The sequence below is a fragment of the Chiloscyllium punctatum genome, chromosome 6 (assembly GCF_047496795.1).
Source record: "Chiloscyllium punctatum isolate Juve2018m chromosome 6, sChiPun1.3, whole genome shotgun sequence".
NCBI classification, from domain to species: domain Eukaryota; kingdom Metazoa; phylum Chordata; class Chondrichthyes; order Orectolobiformes; family Hemiscylliidae; genus Chiloscyllium; species Chiloscyllium punctatum.
This window is the reverse complement of record NC_092744.1, coordinates 29,677,553-29,703,914: the sequence shown is the minus strand read 5'-3', so window position 1 is coordinate 29,703,914 and position 26,362 is coordinate 29,677,553. Positions and strand designations below refer to the sequence as shown.

General features: G+C 40.7%; 1 protein-coding gene across 2 annotated transcripts in view; it reads left to right on the top strand.

Annotated features, from left to right (window-relative positions):
* The window catches only part of LOC140478821 (D-beta-hydroxybutyrate dehydrogenase, mitochondrial-like), a 39,752-nt gene that overhangs the window by 11,058 nt on the left and 2,332 nt on the right, over positions 1 to 26,362 (top strand). The window contains exons 2-5 of one of the 2 annotated variants that reach the window (XM_072572234.1): positions 2,794 to 2,874; positions 6,564 to 6,674; positions 12,266 to 12,407; positions 19,777 to 19,929. In XM_072572234.1, coding sequence (XP_072428335.1) covers positions 2,833 to 2,874; positions 6,564 to 6,674; positions 12,266 to 12,407; positions 19,777 to 19,929 — 448 coding nt within the window. In that variant the 5' untranslated portion in view covers positions 2,794 to 2,832. The remainder of the gene's footprint in view (positions 1 to 2,793; positions 2,875 to 6,563; positions 6,675 to 12,265; positions 12,408 to 19,776; positions 19,930 to 26,362) is intronic. The other variant, XM_072572233.1, reaches the window with a different exon arrangement.

The following is a 26,362-nucleotide window of genomic DNA, read 5'->3' as shown; positions in this document are numbered from 1 at the left end:
CTGGAAATCTGAAACAGAAAGTATAATTAATGTTTTGAGTCATTCTCACCGTGTCTGCATGGGTTTCCTCGGGTGCTCTGGGTTTCCTCCCATGATCCAGAGCTGTGTAGGTTAGGTGGATTGGCCATGCTAAATTACCCATAGTGTTCAGGGATGTGTGGGTTGGGTACAGTAATCAGAGGTACAAGTAGAGTAACAGGGTGGGGAAATGGGTTTGGGTGGGATATTCTTCGGAGGGTCGGTGTGGACTTGTTCGGCCAAAGGACCTGTTTCCACACTGTAGGGATTCGGTGATTCCAGTGAGTCTTCGTCAAAGTTCTGCTTTCTCACCACAGATGCAGCCAGACCTGTTGAGTGTCTCCAGCAATTTCTGTTTCTGTATTAGTAATGCTTTCTGTTTTTATTTGATATATAAAGCATTATAATCACTTGCTGTACTACATTTTCTCCTTTTAAAGTTTCAAAGGTGAACGAACAAGAAAATTGAAAATGTCCAAATTGGCACATGGCAAGTTTCTAGTAGTGGATGGGACTACCAGGTACAAAGTAATCTCAGTTTAGAACCCACTTAGTCTTTTAAATCAGGTTTGAAGGCCCAAATCGACTTCCAAATGAAGTAAGTGGATGTATCCTCCTTTGGGAGTTCTGCTTTCATTTACGCATTGTGTCAGCACTCTGGATTCAAGGCATACAATCTGTAAGTGTAGGGCCAAGGCAAAATGCAGCTGCACTAGCAGTACAGTTGCAGTGTGATAGCACTAAGGGATATGCATCAATGTAGCCTGGTCAGAGGAGATGAACAGGTTAGATTACATGTTTCCATGCTACTTCCCACTGTCCTTTTGAGGCTTAAATTACATGAGCCCTTTGTAAGAACTTGGGGGAGTAGGGAATAGGACTCGTATGAGCAGGGTAGAGTGGCAGAGCTATGTGATGGCCTTGGTGCCTCTGAACTCATGACCAAAACATTTCAGCTCGACATCACTTTGGGAAACCCTGGATTAGATAATGTGTCTGCCGGTTGCTCCTATGGACTGAATCGTATGTTTTTTAGGCAAACTGCAAGTTGTGTTTCTGGGGGGATTCTTGTTGTGAGGCCTGGCTAGATGTCTTGCCACAACCTACTGCCTTTAATTACTTACTCTGCACCTCATGTCTAATTCTTACCCCATCAACATGCTGTGCCTGGAACAATGCTCCACTTACTGGATATCTACCAAAAGCCTGGCAATCCTTGTGCCCATGTCATATTTAAAAGCCTGTCCTGCACCCAGGAAGCACTGTTGGTCTGGAGCTGCCATGACAATTGCCCTGGGTATGGCAGAATCCCACTTTGCGGCCATAGACCTGGGTATCCAGCTGGATGGGGTGATGTAAATGTGGGACTACCTCTTTCCCCCTAGGGTCACCAGTGACTGCCACGACACCAGAGCAGCATGGTTACGGTGCTGAGATAGAGTCATAGAGAAGGAATGCCCAACACTGTGGATGGTCAATGGCCTTCTTCATTCCGCCACAGTAAGTGCCACCCTCTTCTTTCCAATACTTCAAACTAAAGCTGTCTTTGCCACTGGAGCCACCTCCCACCAAAGCACATGCTCTCCCACACCAATCCCCAACACTATGAACCCCACATGCCCTCTGCACTGCCTACTTACTCACTTGGGAAACCCCACTCCTACCTGCAACAATGTACCAAAGTATATTTGTTCCACCCTCTTCCATCTGCCTTATTTCTTTTATTCTTCATTCTTATATTATTCGTTCTGCATTTTGGAAAAGCACATCAGAGCAGGACTTATACACTTAATGGTAAGGTCCTGGGGAGTGTTGCTGAACAAAGAGACCTTGGAGTGCAGGTTCATAGTTCCTTGAAAGTAGAGTCGCAGGTAGATAGGACAGTGAAGAAGGCGTTTGGTATGCTTTCCTTTATTGGTCAGAGCATTGAGTTTAGGAGTTGGGAGGTCATGCTGCAGCTGTACAGGACATTGGTGAGGCCACTTTTGGAATATTGCATGCAAGTTTGGTCTCCTTCCTATCAGAAAGATGTTGTGAAACTTGAAAGGGTTCAGAAAAGATTTACAAGGATGTCGATGTTGGAGGATTTGAACTATAGGGAGAGGCTGAATAGGCTGGGGCTGTTTTCCCTGGAGTGTCAGAGGCTAAAGGGTGACTTTATAGAGGTTTACAAAATCATGAGGGGCTTGGAAGGGATAAATAGACAAGGTCTTTTTCCTAGGGTGGAGGAGTCCAGAACTAGAGGGCATAGGTTTATGGTGAGAGGGAAAAGATATAAAAGGGACCTAACGGGCAACTTTTTTCACGCAGAGGGTGGTCCATGTTATGGAAAAAGCTGTCAGAGGAAGTGGTGGAGGCTAGTACAGTTGCAATATTTAAAAAGCATCTGGATGGGTATATGAATAGGAAGGGTTTGAAGGGATATGGGCCAAGTGCTGGCAAATGGGACTAGGTTAGGTTAGGATAACTGGTCGGCATGGACGAGTTGGACCAAAGGGTATGTTTCCATGCTGTACATCTCTATGACTCTGTAAAGCATGTTGGCATTGTTGTCTAGGCCAGCATTTATTGTCCATCCCCAATTGCTCAGAGGGCTGTTAAGAATCAACCACATTAGTGGGTCTGGAGTCACATGTAGGCAGACCAGGTAAAGATGGCAATTTCCTTCCATAAAGGGCATGAGTGAACCAGATGGGTTTTTCTGACGATCTGTTTCATGGTTACCATTGGACCCTTCACTCTGGATTTTTAATACCTGCCTCTCTCTCATACCAGGAGGAAAAAGGTCCACAATAAGGCAGATACTGTGAGGACATGTGGTTGGTTGCCGGACATTTGGTTTCTCACCACTTTGAGGTGAGGATCTTGATTCTGACTGCTTCAAGCAGCTGGCTGACCATGTCCAAGCCCATTGACTGGTATTGTAAACTGTCCTTGATTTACTGTGCTGGGACTCCTTAAATGAAGGCTGTCTCCCTTGACTTGACTGGTCACTGTTGATAATCATGATAAACTTCCTGTCTTTGTACCTGTGCTAGGTCACGAGGTATGACTGAATTAATAGGAGTCTGGCTCTGGTCAAGGGGGACAAAGTTCAAAAACATGCAATACAAAGGGATGCATCCAGATAGCGTTCATTCACTCTGAACCTATGAGAGCAAGTGAACGGCCAAGAGTTGGAGCCTGAAGTAATCTGTGAACTGGGGACATGCCCCTGAGTGTACAGTATATTGCAGCAACATGAGAGTGATAGTTGCCAGTGCAGAATGGAATTGTAGAAATATGCCGAAAGGAAATCAGAGACGTGCCATGAGGGCTCTTTGAAGCTGGCTCATGTTGGATGCCAGTGTCAGTGTAGGTGGGAGGTGTGTGGGCTGTGTGCTGTGAGATAGCACATAGAATAGTACAGCACAGGAACACACCCTTCATCACACAATGTTGTGACAATAAATTAAACTAATCCCTTCTGCCTGCCCTTGGTCCATATCCCTCCATTCCTTGCCTATTCATGTACTTATCTAAAAGTCCCATAAATGTCCCTGTTGTATCTGTCTCCACTACTACTCCTGGCAGCACATTACAGACTTCTACCACATTGTGCAAAACAATTTGCCCCTCACATCTCTTTCGAATTTTCCCCCTGTCACTTTAAATACATTCCCCCTAGTATTAGACATTTCAAATCTGGGAAAGATTCTGACCGTCAACCGTATATAGGCAAAAGTGAGGACTGCAGATTAGATTAGATTAGTTACAGTGTGGAAACAGGCCCTTCGGCCCCACAAGTCCACACCTGCTGAAAATCGGAGTCTAGATTAGAATGGTACTGGAAAAGCACAGCAGGTCAGGCAACATCCGTGGAGCAAGAAAATAGATGTTTTGGGCAAAATCCTGAAATGTCGATTTTCCTGGCTTCATTCCTGATGAAGGCTTTTGCCCGAAACGTTGATTTTCCAGCTCCTTGGATGCTGCTTGACCTGGTGTGCTTTTCCTGCACCACTCTAATCTAGACTCATCAACCCTATATGTCGTAATTTTATAGACTTCTATCAAATCTTCCTTCAGCTTCTGCCACTCCATGGGAAACAACCTGAGTTTTTCTAGCCTCTCCTTATAGCTCATACCTTCTTATCCAGGCAGCGTTCTGGTAAATCTCTTCTGCATCCTCTTCAAAGCCCTCATATCCTTCCTGTAATATGGTGACCAGAATTGAATGCAGTACTCTAAGTGCGGCCTAATCAAAGTCTTGTAAAGTTGCAACATGACATCCTGACACTTGTACCCAGTTTCCCAAGCAATAAAGTCAAGCATGCCATATGCATTCTTTACCACCCTATCTATATGAGTGCCACTTTCAGGGAGCTGTGGACTTGAACTCCAAGATCCCTCTATACATCAAGTAGGTGTCCCTCTGTAGATATTGTACCCTGTGCACAACATGGAGGCCCTTTGGAGCAAGTGGTGATCTGAAGTAATTGAAGCTGAGCTGCAGCCCTACTCTAATTTCTATGTCAAGTGTTCTCAATGTCTTGTTTGTTTGGTGAGTTTTGTAAAATGGAAAGCTGAATACTAATGAGGGATTGTGTGCCATTAATATGGTGTAACAAGTCGTATTCACCCATAATTGGCACCTTGCTGCTGCCTCGTGATAAACTTGCATTGCTGCTCAGCAAAAGCTTAAAAGATGGAGCAAGATGCTTGTGACTTTGAGATAGTCTTCATCAGACAAATCTCACCATGATCAGGTTGCTCAGACACCTCTAAGATTCCTCGCTATGTTATATACTTTTGAAACAAAATTCTTGATGCAAATGAGAAAAACTAGAGTTTGTATCACCAAGTACTAATTATTCCCTTTAATAATGGTTAAACCCACTCTAATATTAATCACTTGACCATGTAACAAGACATATTTAATCTTTTATATTTCATTGCCTTCAAATAAGTTTTGTGTTGTGTACATAACTTACATTACTTTTAATATTGTGGCTGTCTTTTTGTCAAAATTTATGGGCAGATTGAGTTATTGAGGCAGCTCTTAATAAAATTGCTGTTTAACACAGCAATTTTAACGTAATTTTCCAATATTGGTTAGAGTATTGAGTACAGGAGTTGGGAGGTCATGTTGTGACAGTACAGGACATTGGTTAGGCCACTGTTGGAATATTGCGTGCAATTCTGGTCTCCTTCCTATCGGAAAGATGTTGTGAAACTTGAAAGGGTTCAGAAAAGATGCACAAGGATGTTGCTAGGGTTGGAGGATTTGAGCTATAGGGAGAGGCTGAACAAGCTGGGGCTATTTTCCCTGGAGCGTCGGAGGCTGAGGGGTGACCCTATAAAGATTTACAAAATTATGAGGGACATGGATAGGGTAAACAGGCAAAGTCTTTTCCCTGGTGTCGGGAAGTCCAGAACTAGAGGGCATAGGTTTAGGGTGAGAAGGGAAAGATATAAAAGAGACCTAAGGAGCAACTTTTTCCACTCAGAGGGTGGTACGTGTATGGAATGAGCTGCTAGAGGAAGTGGTGGAGGCTGGTACAATTGCAACATTTAAGAGGCATTTGAATAGGTATATGAATCGGAAGGGTTTGGAGGGATATGGGCTGGGTGCTGGCAGGAGGGACTAGATTGGGTTGGGATATGTGGTCAGCATGGACGGGTTGGACCAAAGGGTCTGTTTCCATGCTGTACATCTCTATGACTCTATAACAAACTTGAAAGTTTGTAATTAATATCATTGTGAAGCTGGGATATCCCCCTGTAAAGCAGTATTTTGGGACTATTTAACACAGGTTCTTGGTGTTCAAGCAGAAAATTATTTATTAAACAGTAAGTACTAAATTTACAAGGTCTTGCAGGATTTTTCTGAACTGAATTATGGGCGGCATGGTGGCACAGTGGTTAGCACTGCTGCCTCACAGCGGCTGAGTCCCGGGTTCAATTCCCGCCTCAGGCGACTGACTGTGTGGAGTTTGCATGTTCTCCCCGTGTCTGCGTGGGTTTCCTCCAGGTGCGCCGGTTTCCTCCCACAGTCCAAAGATGTGCAGGCCAGGTGAATTGGCCATGCTAAATTGCCCATAGTGTTAGGTAAGGGGTAAATGTAGATGTAGGGGTATGGGTGGGTTACGCTTCGGCGGGGTGGTGTGGACTTGTTGGGCCGAAGGGCCTGTTTCCACACTGTAAGTAATCTAATCTAATCTAAGTCACTTCCTGTAATTATTTTAGGATTATTTACTCAGGACTTGCACATGAAGACTGATCCCCTATTTTGATATGCAACAAGTCTGTGTAATGAGTCTAATGCTTTGAAAATAATGATCAAAATCTTCATTCTAATGACATTTGCCAGTATTCAGCTAGTAAATATAATGCATTTAATTATGTAACAGTAGTTTACTAGGTTTAAATTGTTTGGTAGCTCAAGGAGGATCAGAGTATTTATTTTTTATACTCATATTTCATAGCTAATTTTGTTGGAGGGTTAGGTGTGTTCCTAAATCATGTAAAATTAACACATCTACATTATTGGTGATCCTTGTTTCTAGATTAAGGACAAAGCCGTTTTGATCACAGGATGTGATAAAGGAATTGGGTTTGCTCTGGCCAAGCATCTACACAGCAAAGGCTTTACGGTCTTTGCCTGCTGCCTCTTAAAGGTAAGTCTGTGATGTGTTCTATTTGTTCTGCTAGGTCTTTGGAGTGAAGAAATTCAAAAGCATCTTGTTTTCTAATTTAGCCAATTACATTTTTGATGACAAAAGTTGTGGGAGATGTAAATGTTGGAGCAACACTGTTGGTTTGGACGTGATTTAGAAAGCTTTGCTTGAGAAGCAGAAATTTTTGGAAACTCTGAGCAGTTTTTGGAACATCTGAAGAGAAAAACAGAGTTAATGTTTAAGGGCATTGACCTGTATTTGAAAGTTTGAGTGTTTGAGTAGCACTTGGCAATGACACTTAAATGGAAATACTTTTATCAATAAATATAACTTGACAATATTGACATGCTAAGAAGCCTTTTTTTTAAAGTTTGGATTTAATTTTAACTTTACCTCTCATTCCAGACGTGAAGAAGCTCTATTTTAAACTATTTTCATACTCAATTTCTTCCTTAGATTTTCTGTGTCTTTAAACAGATATGGTGCAGGGTTACCATGCTGTCATCAGCACGCATAGGTAAATTGGCCCCACATGTAACTTTTTCCAGTTTTCAATGTACATACAACTGAAGAAAACAGTAGAACCCATAACCCTAGTGTCAAAAATACTGTGAAGGTAAGATGCAGATATCTTGGTTTCCATTAGTTTATATATCTTTTAAAACACAATCAAAAATACAGCAATAAAATAACTGTACTGTCTCAAAATTTCACAGCATCCCAGAACCTGTATAGGTTGAAAATCAGAACAGTGCAAGTCTGATGTGAATGTTTAAATGCGCACTTTTTGAAACATTTTTGCCTTTTTCTTGGGAGCTGGAGTTGCATTTTAAATCTCTCCACTTCTGTCATGCAAACACAGAATTATTTACTGTGAACTCACTTTGAACTTGGTTAAACTTTGGCATTGCCACCCTAATTTGAGTAAGAACAACAAATTCTGTTCCTGTCTGACTGTGGTACGTCCTAGCTCATTCTGAGTCATGCTTGTGATTCACCTCCTGATGTTGAATTCATTCTCTTCATTCTTCCATCTCCGCACTTTAACTACATAGAGTTTTGATGATGTGTTTCATAATCTGTTTCGCCTCTACACAGTCAAACACTTAGGATGCACACTAAAACCATTTTTATTTTCCATTCCTCTTCTTTTTGAAAATATAATAAAAAGCCGAGTGCTTTGCAGTTCAAGCTAATAAAGTACATGCCATCCACTGTGCACCTAGAAAACAAAATGTCAGTATTTCAGCCATTTTACCAGAGTTGAAAAGCTGTAGAGATCTCTTATAGAGGACAAAGTGAAGAGGAGCAGACAAAAAAAGTCAAGTTGGATATGGTTGGGTGGTGTTGTTGCAGATGAGGTACAATGGCCATGTGAGGATGGTGCAAGACAGATAAGCATGGCATACCATGTCAGCTGATTTCCTGGCAGGAGTAGTGGCAAATTGCATGCAACACTGTCAGGACCATAACCATGTGTATATGGGATACAGTAGCAAAGTAATTATGTTGTCAAACTAATAATCCAAAGACTACTTTATCTGGAGACATGAGTTCAAATCCCCCCATTGGAGCTTGGGAACTTAAATTCAGTTACAGAGTTATAGGGACGTACAACATGGAAACACACCCTTTAGTCTAGTTTGTCCATGCCGACCAGATAGCCTAACCTAATCCTGCACTAGGCCCATATCCCTCTAAACCCTTCCTATTCATACACCCGTTCAGCTGCCTTTTAAATGCTATAATTGTACCAGCCTCCACCACTTTCTCTGGCAGCTCATTCCATATATGCACCACTCTCTGCGTGAAAAAGTTGCCCCTTAGGTCCCTTTTATATCTTTCCCCTCTCACCCTGAAACTATGCCCTTAGTTCTGGACTCCCTAACCCCAGGGAAAAGATCTTGTCTGTTTATCCTATCCATGCCCCTCATGATTTTATAAGCCTCTGTAAGCTCACTCCTCAGCCTCCAATGCTCCAGGGAAAAGAGCCCCAGCCTATACAGCCTCTCCCTATAGCTCAAATCCTCCAACTCTGGCAACATCCTTGTAAATATTTTCTGAACCCTTTCAAATTCTACAACATCCTTCCGATGGGAAGAAGACCAGAACCGTACACAATATTCCAAAAGTGGCCTAACCAAGTTCCTGTTAGTAAGAGCATTGGTAACCATGAAATTACCAAATTTTCATTGAAAACCATCTGGTTCACTAAAGCGAAATCAATCTGCTGTCTTTAACCAATCTGTTCTTAAGATACTCCCAGACTTTCTGAAACGGTCTAGCCTGACAATAACTCTTCAGTGGTTCATGAAGGATGTCCAGCTCCTCCTGGCATTTAGAGATATCCAGCAATTGCTAACTTTGATGCAAACAACCTGTCAACAAATAAAAATAAAACGTGCATTGTAATTGTGATATGAATTAAATGATAAAATGCTGCACGAAAACTAAAATTTGCAAAGTTCCAGTTCAATTCCCGCCTCAGGTGACTGTTTGTGTGGAATTTGCACATTCTCCCAGTGTCTGCATGGGTTTCCTCCAGGTGCTCCGGTTTCCTCCTACAGTCCAAAAATGTGCAGGTTAGGTGAATTGGCCATGCTAAATTGCCCGTAGAGTTAGGTGGTGGGGTAAATGTAGGGGAATGGGTTTGGGTGGGTTGCGCTTCGACGGGTCGGTGTGGACTTGTTGGGCCGAAGGGCCTGTTTCCACACTGAAAGTAATCAAATCTAATCTAATCTAATCACTAAACAAACTTTATGATTCAAATCACTAAAGTATTGAATGTGCATTCTTATTAATTCCATTAAGTTCAAAACTGTAGCACATTTTTCATGTCATTTGTGTGCTGTTTGTCTGGAGAAAGAAAAATCAGTCATTGTGTTTATCAGACCAGGTTTGTTAATTATTTAAGCTGCTTGTTAAAATATCTAAGATAGATAAGGTAAAAGTCCCTACACGAAATCCAGTGGCTTATTTCATGGCAAGTATTACTTATGAGCCATGTATTATGTTAGTGCTCAGTATGACCTGTGCCGAAGATTGTGGTGCTGGAAAAGCACAGCTGGTCAGGCATCATCTGAGGAGCATGAGAGTCGAAGTTTTGGGCGTAAGCCCTTCATGAAGCTCTTCAGCCACGTCCTGAAGCAGACTCACTACCACAGTCATATCTCCTTTTCAATTTTCAGCACCACACTCTTTGACTCTCATCTCCAGCATCTGCAGTCCTCACTTTGTCCTAGTTGATTATAACCTTACTCGAAAGCCTCTTCCAAGGATGCCAACCTTGAAGAAGTTCTCCTCCTTCCTCTACAAGGATCTCGGTGATCTCTCTCTCACTGCACCCCTCAGGTCATCTCCTCTGTCCTGAAGCTCTTCAGCCATGTCCTGAAGCAGACTCGCTACCACAGTCATATCTCCTTTTCAATTTCCAGCATCACACTCTTCGACTCTCATCTCCAGCATCTGCAGTTCCTCACTTTCTCCTCCTCCATATGACCTGTACCCTAGTTGGACTAATTTGTATACTTTCCTGTGAAGTCAATGGAAAATATAATCAGGCTACGTGTAAAGTGGGTGGTCAATCTGACTGTGATAATTTTCAATCGGCGGGGGGGGGGGGCGGGGGGGGGGGAGGGGAGAGAGATAATGTCGATGGACATTATCAGAACTGCTGTCTATTTTCAGCATTTATTTATTGCTGGCCTTGGAGTTTACTGCATGCAATGCTTTTTCCCTATTTCGTGTCTTAGGCATGTGTCCATAAATTTGAACTTTGGTCGATTTAGTAATAAAAAGACATTACTGGGAATGAGCATAGGAACAAGGGAATTCTGAGATTTAAAAAAAAATCCAAGATCCGTTTAGTTCACTTTCTGATAGTTTACATTATAACAAAATAGAGTTGTTGGCAAATCAAAGTGACCAATCTCTATTACTTAGGCTTAAGCAGGTTCAGAAATGACATGAGGAAAGCATCAGTGGTAAAGAGCTTTGGGAACCGTGGGTCCAAAGTTACCTTTTACCTCCCAAGCATTCAACACTTACCATATTAAATTCCTCAAATTCTGTTTCTCAAAATGGAGTTTGCTGCATCTTCTAGTCATAATATTTTTATTACTTATTTATACAAGGGCAGGAATAGGAAATATAATGACACCGTAGTGCCAAGAGTGCACATTTATTTTTAAAACACTTACGTGAAGAATGAAATTTGTCGGAACAGAATGGCTACTTATTGTCATTATTTATTATTTCTCATATTTATTTTGAGATTTCCACAGTAAAATTATTTTAATGGAGATTTGATTGTACTTCAGAGGCTCCATCAGGCTTTGATCAGACCACACTTAGAGTATTGTGTGCAGTTTGGGCCCCATATCTCAGGAAGAATGTATTGGCCTTGGAGCGTATTCATAGGAGACTCATGAGAAAGGTCTCAGGCATGAAAATCGTAACATATGAGAAACGTTTGAGATCTCTGGATTTATACTGGTATTATAATGGATGAAGGGGGATCTATTGCAACATGAATGCTGAATGTTCTGGACAGAGTAGATGTTGGGAAGATGTTTCCATTGGTGGGAGAGATTAGGACTTGAAGGAATAGCCTTAAAAGGAGAAGGTGTTCTAGAATGGAGATAACAAGAAACTTCTTGAGCCAGAGAGTGGTGAATCTAAGTGGAGGCCAGGTCATTGAGTATATTAAAGACTTAATTAGACAGGTTCTTGAGTATTCAGGGGACCAAGGGTTACGGGGAGAAAGTGGGAGAATGGGGTTGAGTAACTTATCAGTCATGATTGTATGGTGGAGCAGACTCGCTGGGTTGGATGGCCTAATTTCTGCTCCTATGTCTTTCGGTCTTGTGGACTTTACCAACCAGATTCACAATCTAATAGTCTGCCAAAGGTCATTGTCTAAACTCATGACTAAAGAATGGTCATTTGAGGGGAAAGAACCAAGACAATAGACAGTATTTTGCTTCTACAAAAAAATATCCAAAGAAGTGTGAAATTTGGCAAGAAATTCCAAAATGAAGTATAAATTTAGCAAAATGTAGATACTGCTTTAAAAAAATGTCATAACTTACCTGTAAAATATTAGCCTAGATTAGATATTGAGAATGAAGCTTATGCAGTAAATTTGATAGCATCTTTGTAGAAGCAAACTCCTGTTGGCTATTGTCATGGTTCTTTCCCCTTTGGTACCATGCTCAAATGACCATTCTTTAGTCATGAGTTTAGACAATGAGCTTTGGCAGACTATTAGATTGTGAATCCGGTTAATAAAGTCTATTCATCTTATTCAACATTCACATCTGTGCACTTTTTAGTGAGGTCACTGAGCAGCATTTACCTTGTGAAACCCAGCCGAATATTCTGTTATGGGACTATGGGGATCACTGGTTGCATTCCACTGCAAAATGGACAAGTTTAGCTAATTGCACAGGTTCAGCATTGAACCTGGGATCTTTCTGTTCTACTGTTTGTTGTGACACCACTAAATATATCTACCCTGAACCAAGAAGAAAACTTGTTTTTGTTTCATTTAGCAGTTGAAAAATGGCAGTAATTATATTTTTCTTTGGAAGGATAAGAATGGAGAAGGTGCTCAAACACTTGAGAAGATGAAATGTGAACGTATGAAAGTTCTTCAAATGAACGTATGCACAGATGAGGAGGTGCGACAGGCCGTGGATTTTGTAAAGAGCCAGTTGAAGGAACCTGAGAAGGGTATGATGTGGGTTCCATTTCAAATTGGATCTGGTCATATCAATAGGATAATTTAACAAAATATGTTGCAAGTCCACTCTCTCTGAGATGTAAGTTTTAATATTAGTCAGTAAGTGAGGTAGTGATTAATTGAGGTTGGATTTGTTGTAGTGATGAAGAGGTCATTTTCTTTGTGGTTTTATCCTCCCTTTGACTTGATTTGGTCTAAAACATAACTATATTTCAAATTGACCTTCTTTAAAGACACATAGTTATTTTCCAAGGCTATTTTATGGTTTTTCTTTTTCCATTACTAAACATCATGTTTCCTATGAGATCCGGATAGATTATTCATGAGTTTTACAGTGCAGCAGAATAAAATCTTACCAGTAGCCTGATAGTGCAGAACATCATCAGAGTGAACTACACATTTAATTTTTTCCTGTGGAACTTTGATATCAATAGTTACTTTCTGATCATTATCAAAGTTTCATCATACACGTTGACCTTCTGCAAAAAAATAGGATCCTAAATAACAGACTTCTAACACTTTCAGAAGTATCTCTATAGTGTTAGTACTCCATTTTCCATGGCAGTAGTTCTCTGGCTGACTGAAGCAGCCAGTTTATGCCAAAGTTGTTAATGGTTTATGTTGTGGATTCACAAAGACTTAGAATCAATTCAAATTCAAAATTCAAATTGAATATAACCATTACAGCCGATGGCAAGAGATGTTTCTCCCATCTACCTGGATTCAAGGGGTTCCAAGGGTTATAGCACAACATTGTAATGCTTTTTAATTCAAACACAAGGTATGTTTATTTTTTTGAATAAAAAGTACAGGTTGTTCGATGAAGACACCATAGATTTACAGCTTTCTTCATTCATGTTATTTTTAAATTTAAGTTTAGGTTTAGTGGTTACACTTTCTACACTGATATCTACTGTCCAAGACATTTCTTAAAGCAATTATGAATATTTTAGGTGACTGTTAAAATTGGAATGATCACATTTATTTGATATTAAGGTTAACATGGTATAGACAAATATTTTTTGTTAAACCACAACAGAGAGTTTGAGCTTAGCGTGCAAGACTGGAAATGAAACACTGCGATTGATGTATCCATGCATGATAATACAACTGCAGCAGCCACTGTGGGACTGTCATTTCTGTTGTTGATATTCAGAATGTGGTTGCTATTAGTTTAGGGATTGAATATTGGGAACTGCCATTGATATTTAATACGATCTATGTCCTTCACCAGAAACTAATATGCAATGTGATTGAGAATTCTAAAGATGCTGTAGATTATGAAGTTGGAAGAGAGATTGCAATGAGTAGCAATCAGTGCACAATATTTAGTACAGCAGAAAAGAGTATAATATATGATAAAGAAATAGGCTTTATTCATGAGTCAGCAACATCTAGGAGAGAAACTTGTTAAATTGTACATTATTCAACAGATTTGTATAATGATATAAATGAAGTTATGAAACAAAAGCACACCTTGTGTGTGGAATAGAAGGTGTCTATTGCAGCTAAGTTTCTAGTTTTCTCAGAGAAATAAGGCAAATCTCCATCTGAATGATCTAAGCATCAGGAGATTGCTTTGAACACTCAGTTCTTGGTTGCTGTTGAATATGGGGATATGGGAACCAAGGGTATAATCTTGCATGGGCACAGCACATACCCCACATCTTACAGAATGCAGTCTTTCGTATGACTATCCTTTTCAAATCATTCTTGAATACTAGTGTGTCTGTGTGAATGAACCAAAATTATTTCTATCATGGACACACATGATATTGGGTAGCTAGTGACACATTGAGGGAGTAGAAGCCCTCTTAATTCTCCTTGCTTTGAGGAAAATGGCAACATTGGTGCTGTTAATAATTTGGTTAGGTGGAACAGCTGGCAAAGGAAAGCAACCAATACTCTTGCTGTTTGACAGACGGTCTGAGGCAATTTGTTGAAATTATTTAAAATCTTGAAGCATTTGATAGAATGAATAAAGAGAAACAGTTTATATACGTTGAAGGGTCAATAATCAGGAGATTCTGTTTAAGGTGATTAGCAAAAGCATTAAAGGCAACATGGCGAGAAGCTTTTTAATGCAGTGAGTGTTTAGGGCATGAAATGGATGGACACATAATTAACAGAAGCAAAGTAATTGTAGCTTTCAAAAGAGAAGTGGATAAATACTTTAGAAAGAAAAAAAATATAGTGATAGGTGAAAGGCATCACTAAGTGGCTTAAACTAGATTATTCTGCAAATTACCCAGTCCCGATGACCAAATAGCTTCTGTGTTGTATTTTCTTATAACTCTCACTGAATTGTTGTAACTGGTAATTTAGATCTTTTTTACATAACAAATGGTGTTGTACATTTGAATGGTCCATTGTACATTGTACAACACTGTTTCCAGCTATGCTTTAAGTTGGTATCTGTGTATTTGGTTACTTTGACTTGGTCTAGCATGTATTGCTGTTATTTATTTGAGTTGCAGATCTTGATGTAACCAATCTAGAGATAATTTTGGCATTCAGCCTCAATCTCACCATGCATAACGCATTCATATGGAAGATAAACTATCAGTGAGGCATCTACAAAATCCTTGGCTTCATCTGTTAAATATTGATCATCTGCTGCTGAAAACCTCATTCTTTCCTTTCTGCAAGAGGGCTGATCAGGGTTCAGGAGAGAGGCAGAAAGAGCAGCAGACAGGATCTCAGATGCAAACTCATACTGGCATTGAAGATGTAGACCCCTCCAAAGGGGCTTCTCGGTTCAAGATCAGTCAAAAGAATCATTAGGAGTACGGTCTGTTTAAAGCAAAGTTATCAGTTTAATAAATTAAGGCAGCCTGGCGCAGATTTGTCCAGCAACACGGAGGTTAAAAGCTTCTGTGTTCCGTGGAGAAATGGCGCCATTACATTCAAAAATTACACATTATTTATATGTTTTTTAAGAGACAGTTTAGCCTTAATTACAAGAAAGGACCATTCAAATGTAATATGGTGACATGATTGACAGCAGGCTAATCCAAGGATATTCCATGGGAAAGGGGTCTTAATTACATAAATCGTCATGTCATGGTAGCAGTTCAAGTTAGTTCGAATACCAAATCACTGTCTTATGATTAATATTATGAAAACTCCATTGTTTTCTCTTATCTCTCTAAATACAACCAGCTTAGCAAAGCATCAGTTCAAGTTCACAGAGTCGAATGATTATTTGCAGCCATTTTGTTGTGTTATTTTAAATTGAGAAGCCATTTTGTGGTTAATAAAAATCTATGTATACTTGTTGCTTCTGACAACAGCCTAAATTCTAATTTTAGATCCTCAGCATCAACTGGTAGGCACTCACCAATGACATTGACAGTGTGAGGAACCGTGCATGTGAGGATGGACCTAGTGACAGGCAAATGAACCTGGCATCTCTGGCCAATCAGGACTTGGAGGAAATTGAAAACAATACATCATGAGCTGTTAATATTGACTCATTTAACTGCAAATTGGGTAACAATTTGGGATATAGTGTGAGCTTGGCTTTTGGTAAATGTAGCATGTTTGTATAGAACTTTAAACTCATGAAGACCAATGGTCTTTATGATTTGTGCTCATATCTGAATCTGTTACAGAGTTCACAATAGGGATTGGTTTCTACTAGTGGTTAAATATTCCACTATTATTGTGTGTCATACAATGACCAGATGTAAAGCAAATGAAATGGACTTTGGTATTTTGTCACCTTGCAATTTCCTCAATCTCTTTTAAAGCAACAGTTCTGTCAAACTCCCTTGTGAATGATATCAGCTCATTTGTCCTGTATTTATCTCTGTGTTGTCTGGTGATGTTCCAGTGTTGCAACATGAAATATAGGGAAGTAATCCAACTCATCCTGCAATCTGAGCTAACCACTTGATTAACAGTTAATAATATTCCAGTCCATAAACTACTAACATAGTTTACAGCTTGACTTTATATTATTATTGCATTATTTCAATTATTATTAAAAATAATTGCTCAAAGACTTTACTGTCTGCAGCTTAAAGATTATGTTTAAACTAATTGTGATATCTCTTAAAGGCCTCCTGCAATGAACTTGAAAGCTACTCTGTTGTATCAGTTGGAGCAGCAACAATGAGTAAAATGATATTTAATGTGATGTCAACCTGGTGAAGCTATGTTGCAGGATCAGTTGCACGCAAACAGTATGCAATAGGCAGAGCAGCAGAATATTTTTACCTTGATTTCCCATTGACTCCAGTGCTCCCACAAATCAATGGATTGGTTCTAAGCTCTGCAGTTCTGCCAGACTCGGATGTGACTTGTAGTGGACAATTAAACAACTAACAGGAAGAGGATTCACAAGTAACCCCAGCTTCAAAGACAGGGGAAATCCAGCACGTTAGTGGCTTAAGCAGAAGTGCTGAAGGATAATTCATTTCAGTCTTCTCTTGTGGTGCCCAGCATCACAGACACAATCTTCAGTAATTTGACTTACTTTGTGTGTCATAAGGAAGTGGCTGCAGATATCAGATACTGCAAACACTGTGGGCCTTGACAATATTCTGGCAATAGTATTGAAGATTTTTTCTCCAGAATTGGCTATGTCTCTATCAAAACTGTTCCATTACAGCTATAATACAAGCATTTACCTGACAACGTGAAAAATTGCCTGGGTATGTCTGTAAACATAAAGCAAGACAGATCCAACCTGGCCAATTACTGCCCCATCAGTCTATCTCGATCATCAGTAAAGTGAAAGACGTTATCATCAACAATGCGATCAATCAGCACTAACCTACTCATTGATACCCAGTTTGTATTCTGCCTGAACTACTTAGCTCCAGATCACATTACAGCCTTGATCCCAAAAAAAGGGGAAAAGATCAGCACTACAGTGATTGGCAGCTGGTTTCTGCCTTTGGTATCAACACCTCATTTGACTGAGTATGGGAACATATCCTGTGTAAAACTGGAGTCAGTGGGAATCAGAGCAAAAATACTCTGCTGGTTGGAGTTATACCAATCACAGATGAAGTTGTTGTGGTTGTTGGAGGTCAGTCATCTCAGTCCCAAGACATCAATGCACGATTTGCTCAGGGTAGTATCCTAGGCCCAATCATCTTCAGCTGCTTTTTGTTTTTACATCCTCCGATGCTGCCTGACCTGCTGTGCTTTTCTAGCACCACTCTGATGTAAACTCTTGTTTCCAGCATCTGCAGTCCTCACCTTTGCCTCTCTTCAGCTGCTTCATCAGTGACCTTTCTTTCGTCATAAGGTCAGCAGTGGAGATGTTCCCTGATAATTTCACATTCAGGACTTCTTGAAACCATTGATGTCCATACGCATACAGACCTTGTGCTGATATAGAGCAAGAAGCATTCATGTCACACAAACACTGAGTAATGGCCATCTCCAACAAGAGAGAATCTGACCTTCTCCCTTGATGTTTTGTGGCATTACCAGTGATCAGCATCATAGGGATTACAATTAACTAGAACCTGAACTAGACCATATAAATACTGTAGCTATAAGAACAGCCTGAAGAAGGGCTCATGCCCAAAATATCAATTCTCCTGCTCCTTGGATGCTGCCTGACCTGCTGCGCTTTTCCAGCAACACATTTTCAGCTCTGATCTCCAGCATCTGCAGTCCTCACTTTCTCCTACAAGAACAGTCAGATTCGGAATTCTGAGGCATAGATGTCACCTTCTGACTTCCTAAAGAGTGTTCACCATTACAAGATGTAAATTAGGAGTATGATGGAATGTTCTTCACTTGTCTGGATGAATACAGCTCCAGTAACACTCTGGAAGCTCAGCAACATCCAGGACAAAGCAGTCTGCTTGAGCAGCACTTTATCTATTATCCTTCCACCACCAACACAGTTGGTGCAGTTCATCTACAAGATGAACTGCAGCAACTTACCTAGATCCTTCAGAACCATCTTCCAAATGTCTGACCCCTCCCACCTAGAAGAGTAAGAGAAGCAGATACATAGGAACAACGCATGCAGGTTCCCCACTGAGCTATATAGTGCCCTGGTTTGAAAATATATCACCTTTGCTGCTGCTGCGTCAAAAGTGGAACTGTCTTCCTAACAGCACTGTAGGTATGCCTTCCATTCTGTTCCCTGCAACTGAATGGAATGCAGTGATTCAAGGAAGCGGTTTCCCACTACTTTCTGAGGGGCATTTAGGGATACGCAGTAAATACTGACCTAGCCAATGACATCCACACCCCGTGAACAAATAATTTATAAAGTTTATGAGGATTTACTTATCCCCTCATGCAGGCTCATAATTGCATTTTGCTGTCTTTTCATCAGCTGCAAAACTGCTTGTGGTGGAAATCTGTTGAAAATTGTAGATTAACACATGTTTGGTAGTGTAGCACGTAAGTGTTGCTGGAAAAAGATGCAGTTTGAAGGTTTTCATCTTGCACTTATCAGGACAATTTTCAAGAGATACAAAGTTAATGGAAAATGATATTTTTACTATGGGTGTATTGATTCCCTGGCAAGTGCTTTCTTTTGCCAGCAATAGAAAACTTGTATATTTGTTAAACATCACACAACAGGTTATAGTCCAACAGGTTTATTTGGAAGCACTGGCTTTCGGAGTACTGCTCCTTCATCAGACAATGAATTTATAGCACAAGGTTTCAGTGTTGTGCAACTGAAATGATATATTGAACAAACCTGGATTGTTTGTTAAGTCTTTCATCTTTTAGAATGGATTGCAGGTTTCGGTTCATTAATATATAAATCCCAGAACTTCTTTTAAGTCACCTTCTTGAGATAGCTTAAGGTTTTATAACAAAAGGTAGCACCTCAGCTCAGACAATGTGTTAAAGGTGTGAGGTCAGAGTTTGTCTGTATCCCGATCTTGAGTCAGACTGGTTCTATTTCCAAAGTGGAATTTACAAAATGTTACATGTATTGACTGCCTGCAGATTGTCCATTCTTTGGGGTTGTCCTCTAAATCAACAGCTCCATGCCACCAAGTTCCAACATGAACATTGCTCCATGGTTATCCTTCACCATATTCTTCCTCTTGGAGTGCTGACAAAGGTTCTCTTTGTTGATCAATGAAGTAAAACTCTAATGAAGGCAGTACAATGTAACATTACCACAGTGCGGTAACAGTCATACAACTTTTGAGAATTCAAATGGCACAAAGAAGTGACATTTATACTTGATCAAAAATGGTGAGAATTCAAGAAGAAATTTGAGAGTGATATAGAACTGCAGGTCAGCTCCAGCCATTTTTAAAAACATCTGTTCTCCTTAGATATCCATGGTCTGATAGATCAAAGATGTTACATATCGTACCCAAACATATTGTGATGACCAAATGCATTGTGTCCTTTACTCAGGTCTTTGGGGTGTGGTAAACAATGCTGGCATCTCAACCTTTGGAGAAGTGGAATTCACAAGTTTGGCACGTTACAAGGATATTGCAGATGTTAACTTGTGGGGAATGATCCGAGTAACTAAAGCCTTCCTCCCCCTAATCCGGAGAGCAAGAGGTGAGTAAAAGTGGGTTCAAACTCTCAAATAATTGTCAGCTAGAGAAAATACTTCATGAAAATTTTCATAAACACAAAGACTTTGGAAGGAGTAACAGGAATACGGAGTACTGGGCTAATGTCAAGATTCTTGGTAGTGTGGACGAGCAGAGAGATCTCTGTATGCATGTGCATAGATCCCTGAAAGCTGCCACCCAGGTTGATAGGGTTGTTAAGGGTGTGATAGTGTGTTAGCTTTTATTGGTAGCGGGATTGAGTTTCGGAGCCATGAGGTTGTATTGCAGCTGTACAAACTCTGGTGCAGCTGACCTTGGAGTATTGTGTATAGTTCTGGTTGCCGCATTATAGGAAGCATGTAGAAGCATTGGAAAGGGTGCAGAGGAGATTTATTAGGATATTGCCTGGTATGGAGGGAAGGTCTTATGAGGAAAGGCTGAAGGACTTCAGACTGTTTTTGTTGGAGTGAAGAAGGTTTAGAGGTGACTTAATAGAGACGTCCAAGATGATCAGAGGATTAGACAGGGTGGACAGTGAGAGCCTTTTTCCTGAGATGGTGATGGTTAGCATGAGGGGCTGTAGTCTTCAGTTGAGGGGTGATAGATATAGGACAGATGTCAGAGGTAGTTTCTTTATTCAGAGAGTAGTAAGGACATGGACGCCCTGTCTGCAATAGTAGTAGACTCACTAACTTTAAAGGCATTTAAGTGGTCATTAGATAAACATACAGATGATAATGGAATAGTGTAGGTTAGATGGGCTTCAGATTGGTTTCACATTTCAGTGCAACATCAAGGGCCAAAGGGCCTGTACTGCGCTGTAATATTCTATGTTCTATATTCTTACCAATCCTTACTTGTAAAATGAATTGAATCCTCACTATTTTATGGTATACATTTTTTGTCTCTTGTTTTTTTGGTTTTCTAACTAACAGCCAATTAATAATAGCTTGATAATTCTGTGTACTTCATATGAAACCTGCAGCAGCATTTATTTGTCAACTAAGATTTAAGATTGTTGAGGAAATCTTACTTGGATTGAAAGGTTTGTATCTGTCCTGTGCTAGAAAAGTCCAAAGTAAATTGAAAAGTAAGCCTGGATTTTCACAGTTTATGAAATAAAAAATTTGCCTTGGCAAAAGTGCATTACAATTTTTTTTGAAAAATCTGCATTTGAAAAAGTGTATTTAAAGGTGCTTTGATGAAACAACTACTGTCCTCTGAGCTTCTATGTACTGGCTAAATGACCTTTTAATCTCTTTAATCTGTGAAAACCATTGAACCATGGAAACGTAATAGCACAGAAGGAGACCATTCAGCCCATTATGTCTGTGCTGACTGATGACCATTTTAACCCCATCCCACTTTCTAGCACCAAGCTCATGGCTTTGCAGGTTTCAGTGCTTCAGGTGTAGATCCAGGTACCTTTTAAGAGCTGCTATGTAGTGGCTGTAGTAATACCAGATCTACACTCTGATGAGTAAACGTTTAACAAGCTTTATTTGATATGACTATATACAACGAATAGTAGGAGAGGACATTCCTGGAATTCTGCAGACACAAGTCACCACCCCACATGATCTGCATCACTATAACATACTCCTTATGCATATGATCAGTAGTTAATCTTACAGTTATAGTTAATCCTTTATTTCACATCTTTCATCAAGTATTTTCCCAATTGCCTACTTATACATTTTTCACACCACCCACCGTCCCCGAAATCTCTGCGCTTTATGGGAAAATTCTGTGCGGTGTTTTAACCAACTTCTCTGAAGGTTTATGGAATTTCTTTGAGGTTGTAAGGCCAAACTGCTTCTCTGAGGCTTTGAGTCCTTTGTCTCTGTCATTAGTGGCTGTGTTATTACCGTTTCATCCAGAGGATCAGACTATGTAGGCCACTGGCTTCTCTATATTTAGTGAAACCAAGGCACTCCTGTTTCTTGAACTTACTCCACAGGGTGCTCATACAGAGAATGGTCTTGGCTGTTGGTGCTTTGCAAGCTTTGTGCCCTTGTGCTGTTGGATCCTGAGTGACACTTGGGCTCTTTTTTCCAATGTGCGCAGGTTGTGAGCCCTGTGTCTCTCCGTAAAGGTGTTGGCTTGGTCTGCCCGAATGAGCATCTTCTGTAATAATGTTCTATTTGTTTGTCGTTTTGCACTATGACGTTTGGTGTTAGTGTGAGAGAAAGTAAGGGAGGTTGTATCTGCAGGGAGAAAGTGAGGACTGCAGATGCTGGAGGTCAGAGCCCAGAGTTTGGTGCTGGAAAAGCACAGCCGGTCAGGCAGCATCCAAGGAACAGGAGAAGCTCAGTTTCGGGCATAAGCCCTTCATCGGTAAGGGCTTATATAGGTTGTATTTGCAGCCCATGGCACATGAAAAGCTGGTATGGGGGAGTGAAGATGCTTTGTAAGGTTGTGGAGCAGTGACTGAATAAGGCAAAATATGGTCCATTGTCAAAGATGATAATCTCTGGAATTTCATGTGTAAAATGTATGGTCTTCAAAGAGGTTATTACAAGCCCTCTGAAGTGGATTGATTAAGCTTCTGGACTTTGATCCATTGGGGCAAATAGTTAGCCAAAATGGGAAAAGACACCCTATTGAGTGCCATTTCCATTGCCCAACTGGAAAGGAGGAGAGCAGAAGTGGTTGTTTCTGCTTCTGCATGTGATCAGCATAAGTGGCACAGTTGGAGGTCAGGGCCTCAAGAGCGCAAGGTACCTGACCAACATCTGAACTGTACCCTGGGTTAGCCATCATGGAAAAGCATCTGGATTTGTGAACTTCACTTCATAACAAGTGTCACAAAATTCTTGAAACAATGGCTGACAAATAGTGAATGGTTAAAAGTTTAATGGACTCAACATTGTGGACAAATGTTTTATCATCTGTACCTGGGCTGACGATAGATATTTTTGATATGGGTTAACAGTAGTCTGGTCTTTTCCTTCTATGTTCCATATGTTTAGCATTGTCTCTTCTGGTCTTTGCCTTAAAGCTGGTTCTTCCTGAACATTGAATTAAACAGAAAAAGACTGCAGGGTAAGCTTCCTTTTCAGGCAATGACACAGGGCAGTCACTCCAGCCCTGTGTCCAATGTAAAGTGTCCAGTCTTAGCATTCAAATATTGACCATCATAGTCTTTTACTTCCATGAAAGAAATAATTTGTTATTTAGGTTTGGCTTTAGAAGCAGTTTTCTTTGTTTGTGGGATGTGGGTATCAGTAGTTAAGCCAGTATTAATTGCCCTGGAGAGGGTGATAAGTCTGCTGAACTTTGGTTGTGGAATTGTTTACCCCAGACTATAGTTTGCTGTTTCCACTGTTTGGCATGTAATTAGTCCTGTGACATGGCTTCATTAATTTGGCATCTCATTTTTATATCTGCCTGGGTACCTCCTGGCATTCCCTTCTGGCTTCTTAATTGAGCCAGGATTGTTGATAATGGTATGATGATAATGGTAGAGTGGGGATATGCTGGATACTATGGATACAGATTCTGGTTGAATACAATCCTGTTGTTGCGGCTGCTCATTGTCAATGCTTCTTGGATGCTTAGTTTTTGTTACTAGATTTGTTTGATGTCTGTTCCATTTAATGAGGTGGTAATACCCTCCATCATGTTGTGTGTCATCTTCAGTATGGAGATTAGACTTTATGTCCACATTGATTGTATGGTCTTTCCCTGCTACATTGTACTGATACACAGCTTCTCTATAGTATAGTTTTTACTATTCTCTTGTAGTCAGATTTCTGGACTGACATTATACTTCCCCGAAAGCACTGAACTCCACATAATGTCCTGGATGGATGCATTTATGACAGGTCGACTGGTGAGGACAATATCAAGCAGAGCTCTTTCCCCTCTTATTGGTTCCCTCACCACATGCTGCATACCCAGTCTGGCAGCTATGACCTCTTGGACTTGGCCAATTCTGTTCGTACTGATACTACCAAGCTGTTTGTGATGGACATTGAAGTTCCTCATCCAGAGTACAGTCTATGCTCTTGTCACCCTCAGTACTTCTGTCAAGTTACAAGGATGTTGCCATAGTTGGAGGATTTGAGTTATAGGGAGAGGCTGAAAGGCTGGGGCTGTTTACCCTGGAGCATCGGAGGCTGAGGGGTGACCTTATAGAGGTTTATAAAATCATGAGCGGCATGAATAGGATAAACAGTCAAGGGAGTCCAGAACTAGAGGGCATAAGTTCAGGATGAGAGGGGAAAGATATAAAAGGGGCCTAAGGGGCAACATTTTCATGCAGAAGGTGGTGTGTGTATGGAATGAACTGCTAGAGGAAGTGGTGGAGGCTGGTACAATTATAGCATTTAAAAGGCATCTGGATGGGTATATGAATAGGAAGGGTTTAGAGGGATGTGGGCCAAGTGCTGGCAAATGGGACTAGATTAGGTTAGGATATCTGGTTGGTATGGACGAGTCAGACCGAAAGGGTCTGTTTCTGTGCTGTACATCTCAATGACTGTAAGTACTGTTCCACATAGAGTAGTACTGATTCATAAGTTGAGGTGGAGGGGCTGTAGGTGGAAATTAGCAAGAAGTTCCCGTGACCATCTTTGACCTAATGCCATGAGATTTCATGGGGTGTGGATTCAACATTACTGCCTTCCGGAGGCACTTCTTCCTGTGTTGTAATGTGTGGTGGACCTGTCCTGTCACTAGGACAAGACATATCCAAAATTGGTTGATGGTGGTGCCTGTGCTGTTTTCTGTAAGGTGTAGGTCTGAGAATGTGGCTATATAGGCTGTTTCTTGACTGGTCTGTGGGTTAGCTTTCTCAATTTTGGCATAATCTCCTAAGTGTTGGTCAGGAGGAGTTGACAATGTTGAGAGCCGGGTTTGCCGTTGTCTCTGTTGGTGACTGGGTTAGTGCAAGGTGGTCTGTCAGATTTTGAACTCCGTAGCAGTTCACATAATGGAGTGGCTTGTTCACCTGTTTCAGTGGGTATTTAAAACTCAATCACGTTACTGTTGCTCTGTAGTCACATTTAGGTCAGACCAGGAAAAAAACAGCAGTTTTCTCTTTCTGAAGATATAGTAAACCATATCAAATTTTACAACAATTGACAATGATAACATGGTCATTATTAGACTAGATTTTGATTTTAAATTTTTATTGAATTTACATTTCACCCTCTGCCATGGTGGAATTTCAATTCATGTCCCCAAAACATTAGCCTGTGCCTTGGAAATATTTGTTTGACATTATCACTATCCTGCCACCTCCCTATTACCTTGAGTCTTCTTACTATGGCAATGATGAGTGATAAAAGACTACTGTGACTGTAACCATTGCTTTCAGCAGTCCGGGTAAAGCCATTTTCCCCTTTGTGGACCTTTTTCATCCTGTCTCAGGAAGCACGCAAATGAAAGTTGGCACCTATTCCATGTACTTTCACAGTTACTGCCATGGTGTGCTTTCACTCTTGCTACCTCTGTGACAATTCCATTTTCATTCAGCCTGTCTCAGGTTCTGTGTTGTCTGGAAGGGTTTTGGGTGGTTCAATTCAAAATTAATTGTTCACCTGAGTCGAAGCCTTGCTTGCACAGTGCTATCCGAGTTGGTCGGCAGAGTGGTCCGGTGATCTGATTATTGAGTCACAGTGTTGTATATCATGGAAACAGGCCGTTTGGTCCAACTTGTCCATGCCAACTAGATTCCCAAACTAAACTAGTTCCAATTTCCTGCGTTTGGCCCATATCCCTCTAAACATTTCCTATTCATGTACCTATCCAAATGCCATTTAAGTGTTGTTAATACCTGCATCTGCCACTGCCTCCAGCAGTTCATTCTGCATATGAACTTCCCTTTGTGTGGAAAAAGTTGCCCCTCAGTTCCTTTTTGATTCTTTCTCCTCTCACCTTTAAAATATGCCTTTTATTTTTGAACTTTCCCCACCCTAAAGAAAAGACCTTTGCTATTCATGTTATCTATGTCCCTCACGGTTTTATAAACTTCAATAATGTCACCCCTCAATCTCCTACCCTCCAGTGGAAAAAAGCCCCAGCCTATTCAGCCTCTCGTTATAACTCAAGCCCTTCATTCCCGGCAACATCCTTTCCCCACTGCACTGCACTGCACTGCTAAAGGGATTCTCTCATTCTGTTTCCTTATCTGAGGTGGATTGTCTGGTCTGGCCTAATCCATCTTTCATAGTACTGTACTGCTGTTGGCTTCATTTCAGGAGTGCCTTGGCATTTGCTTCCTGTTTTATGGGTCTGTTCACCATCGCCTCAGATCTGTATTTAGGTGAGTGAACATTAGCGGACTTTATGGATATAACTGTGCACAAGTGATGATAAGAGAGGACATTTCCGGACATTTACCTACTCCTACCACTTCCATGTGGTCTTACGTCACTGATATAGCTCCTTATGCACATGCTCAGTAGTTGTTCTGAGAGTAAAAATATTGT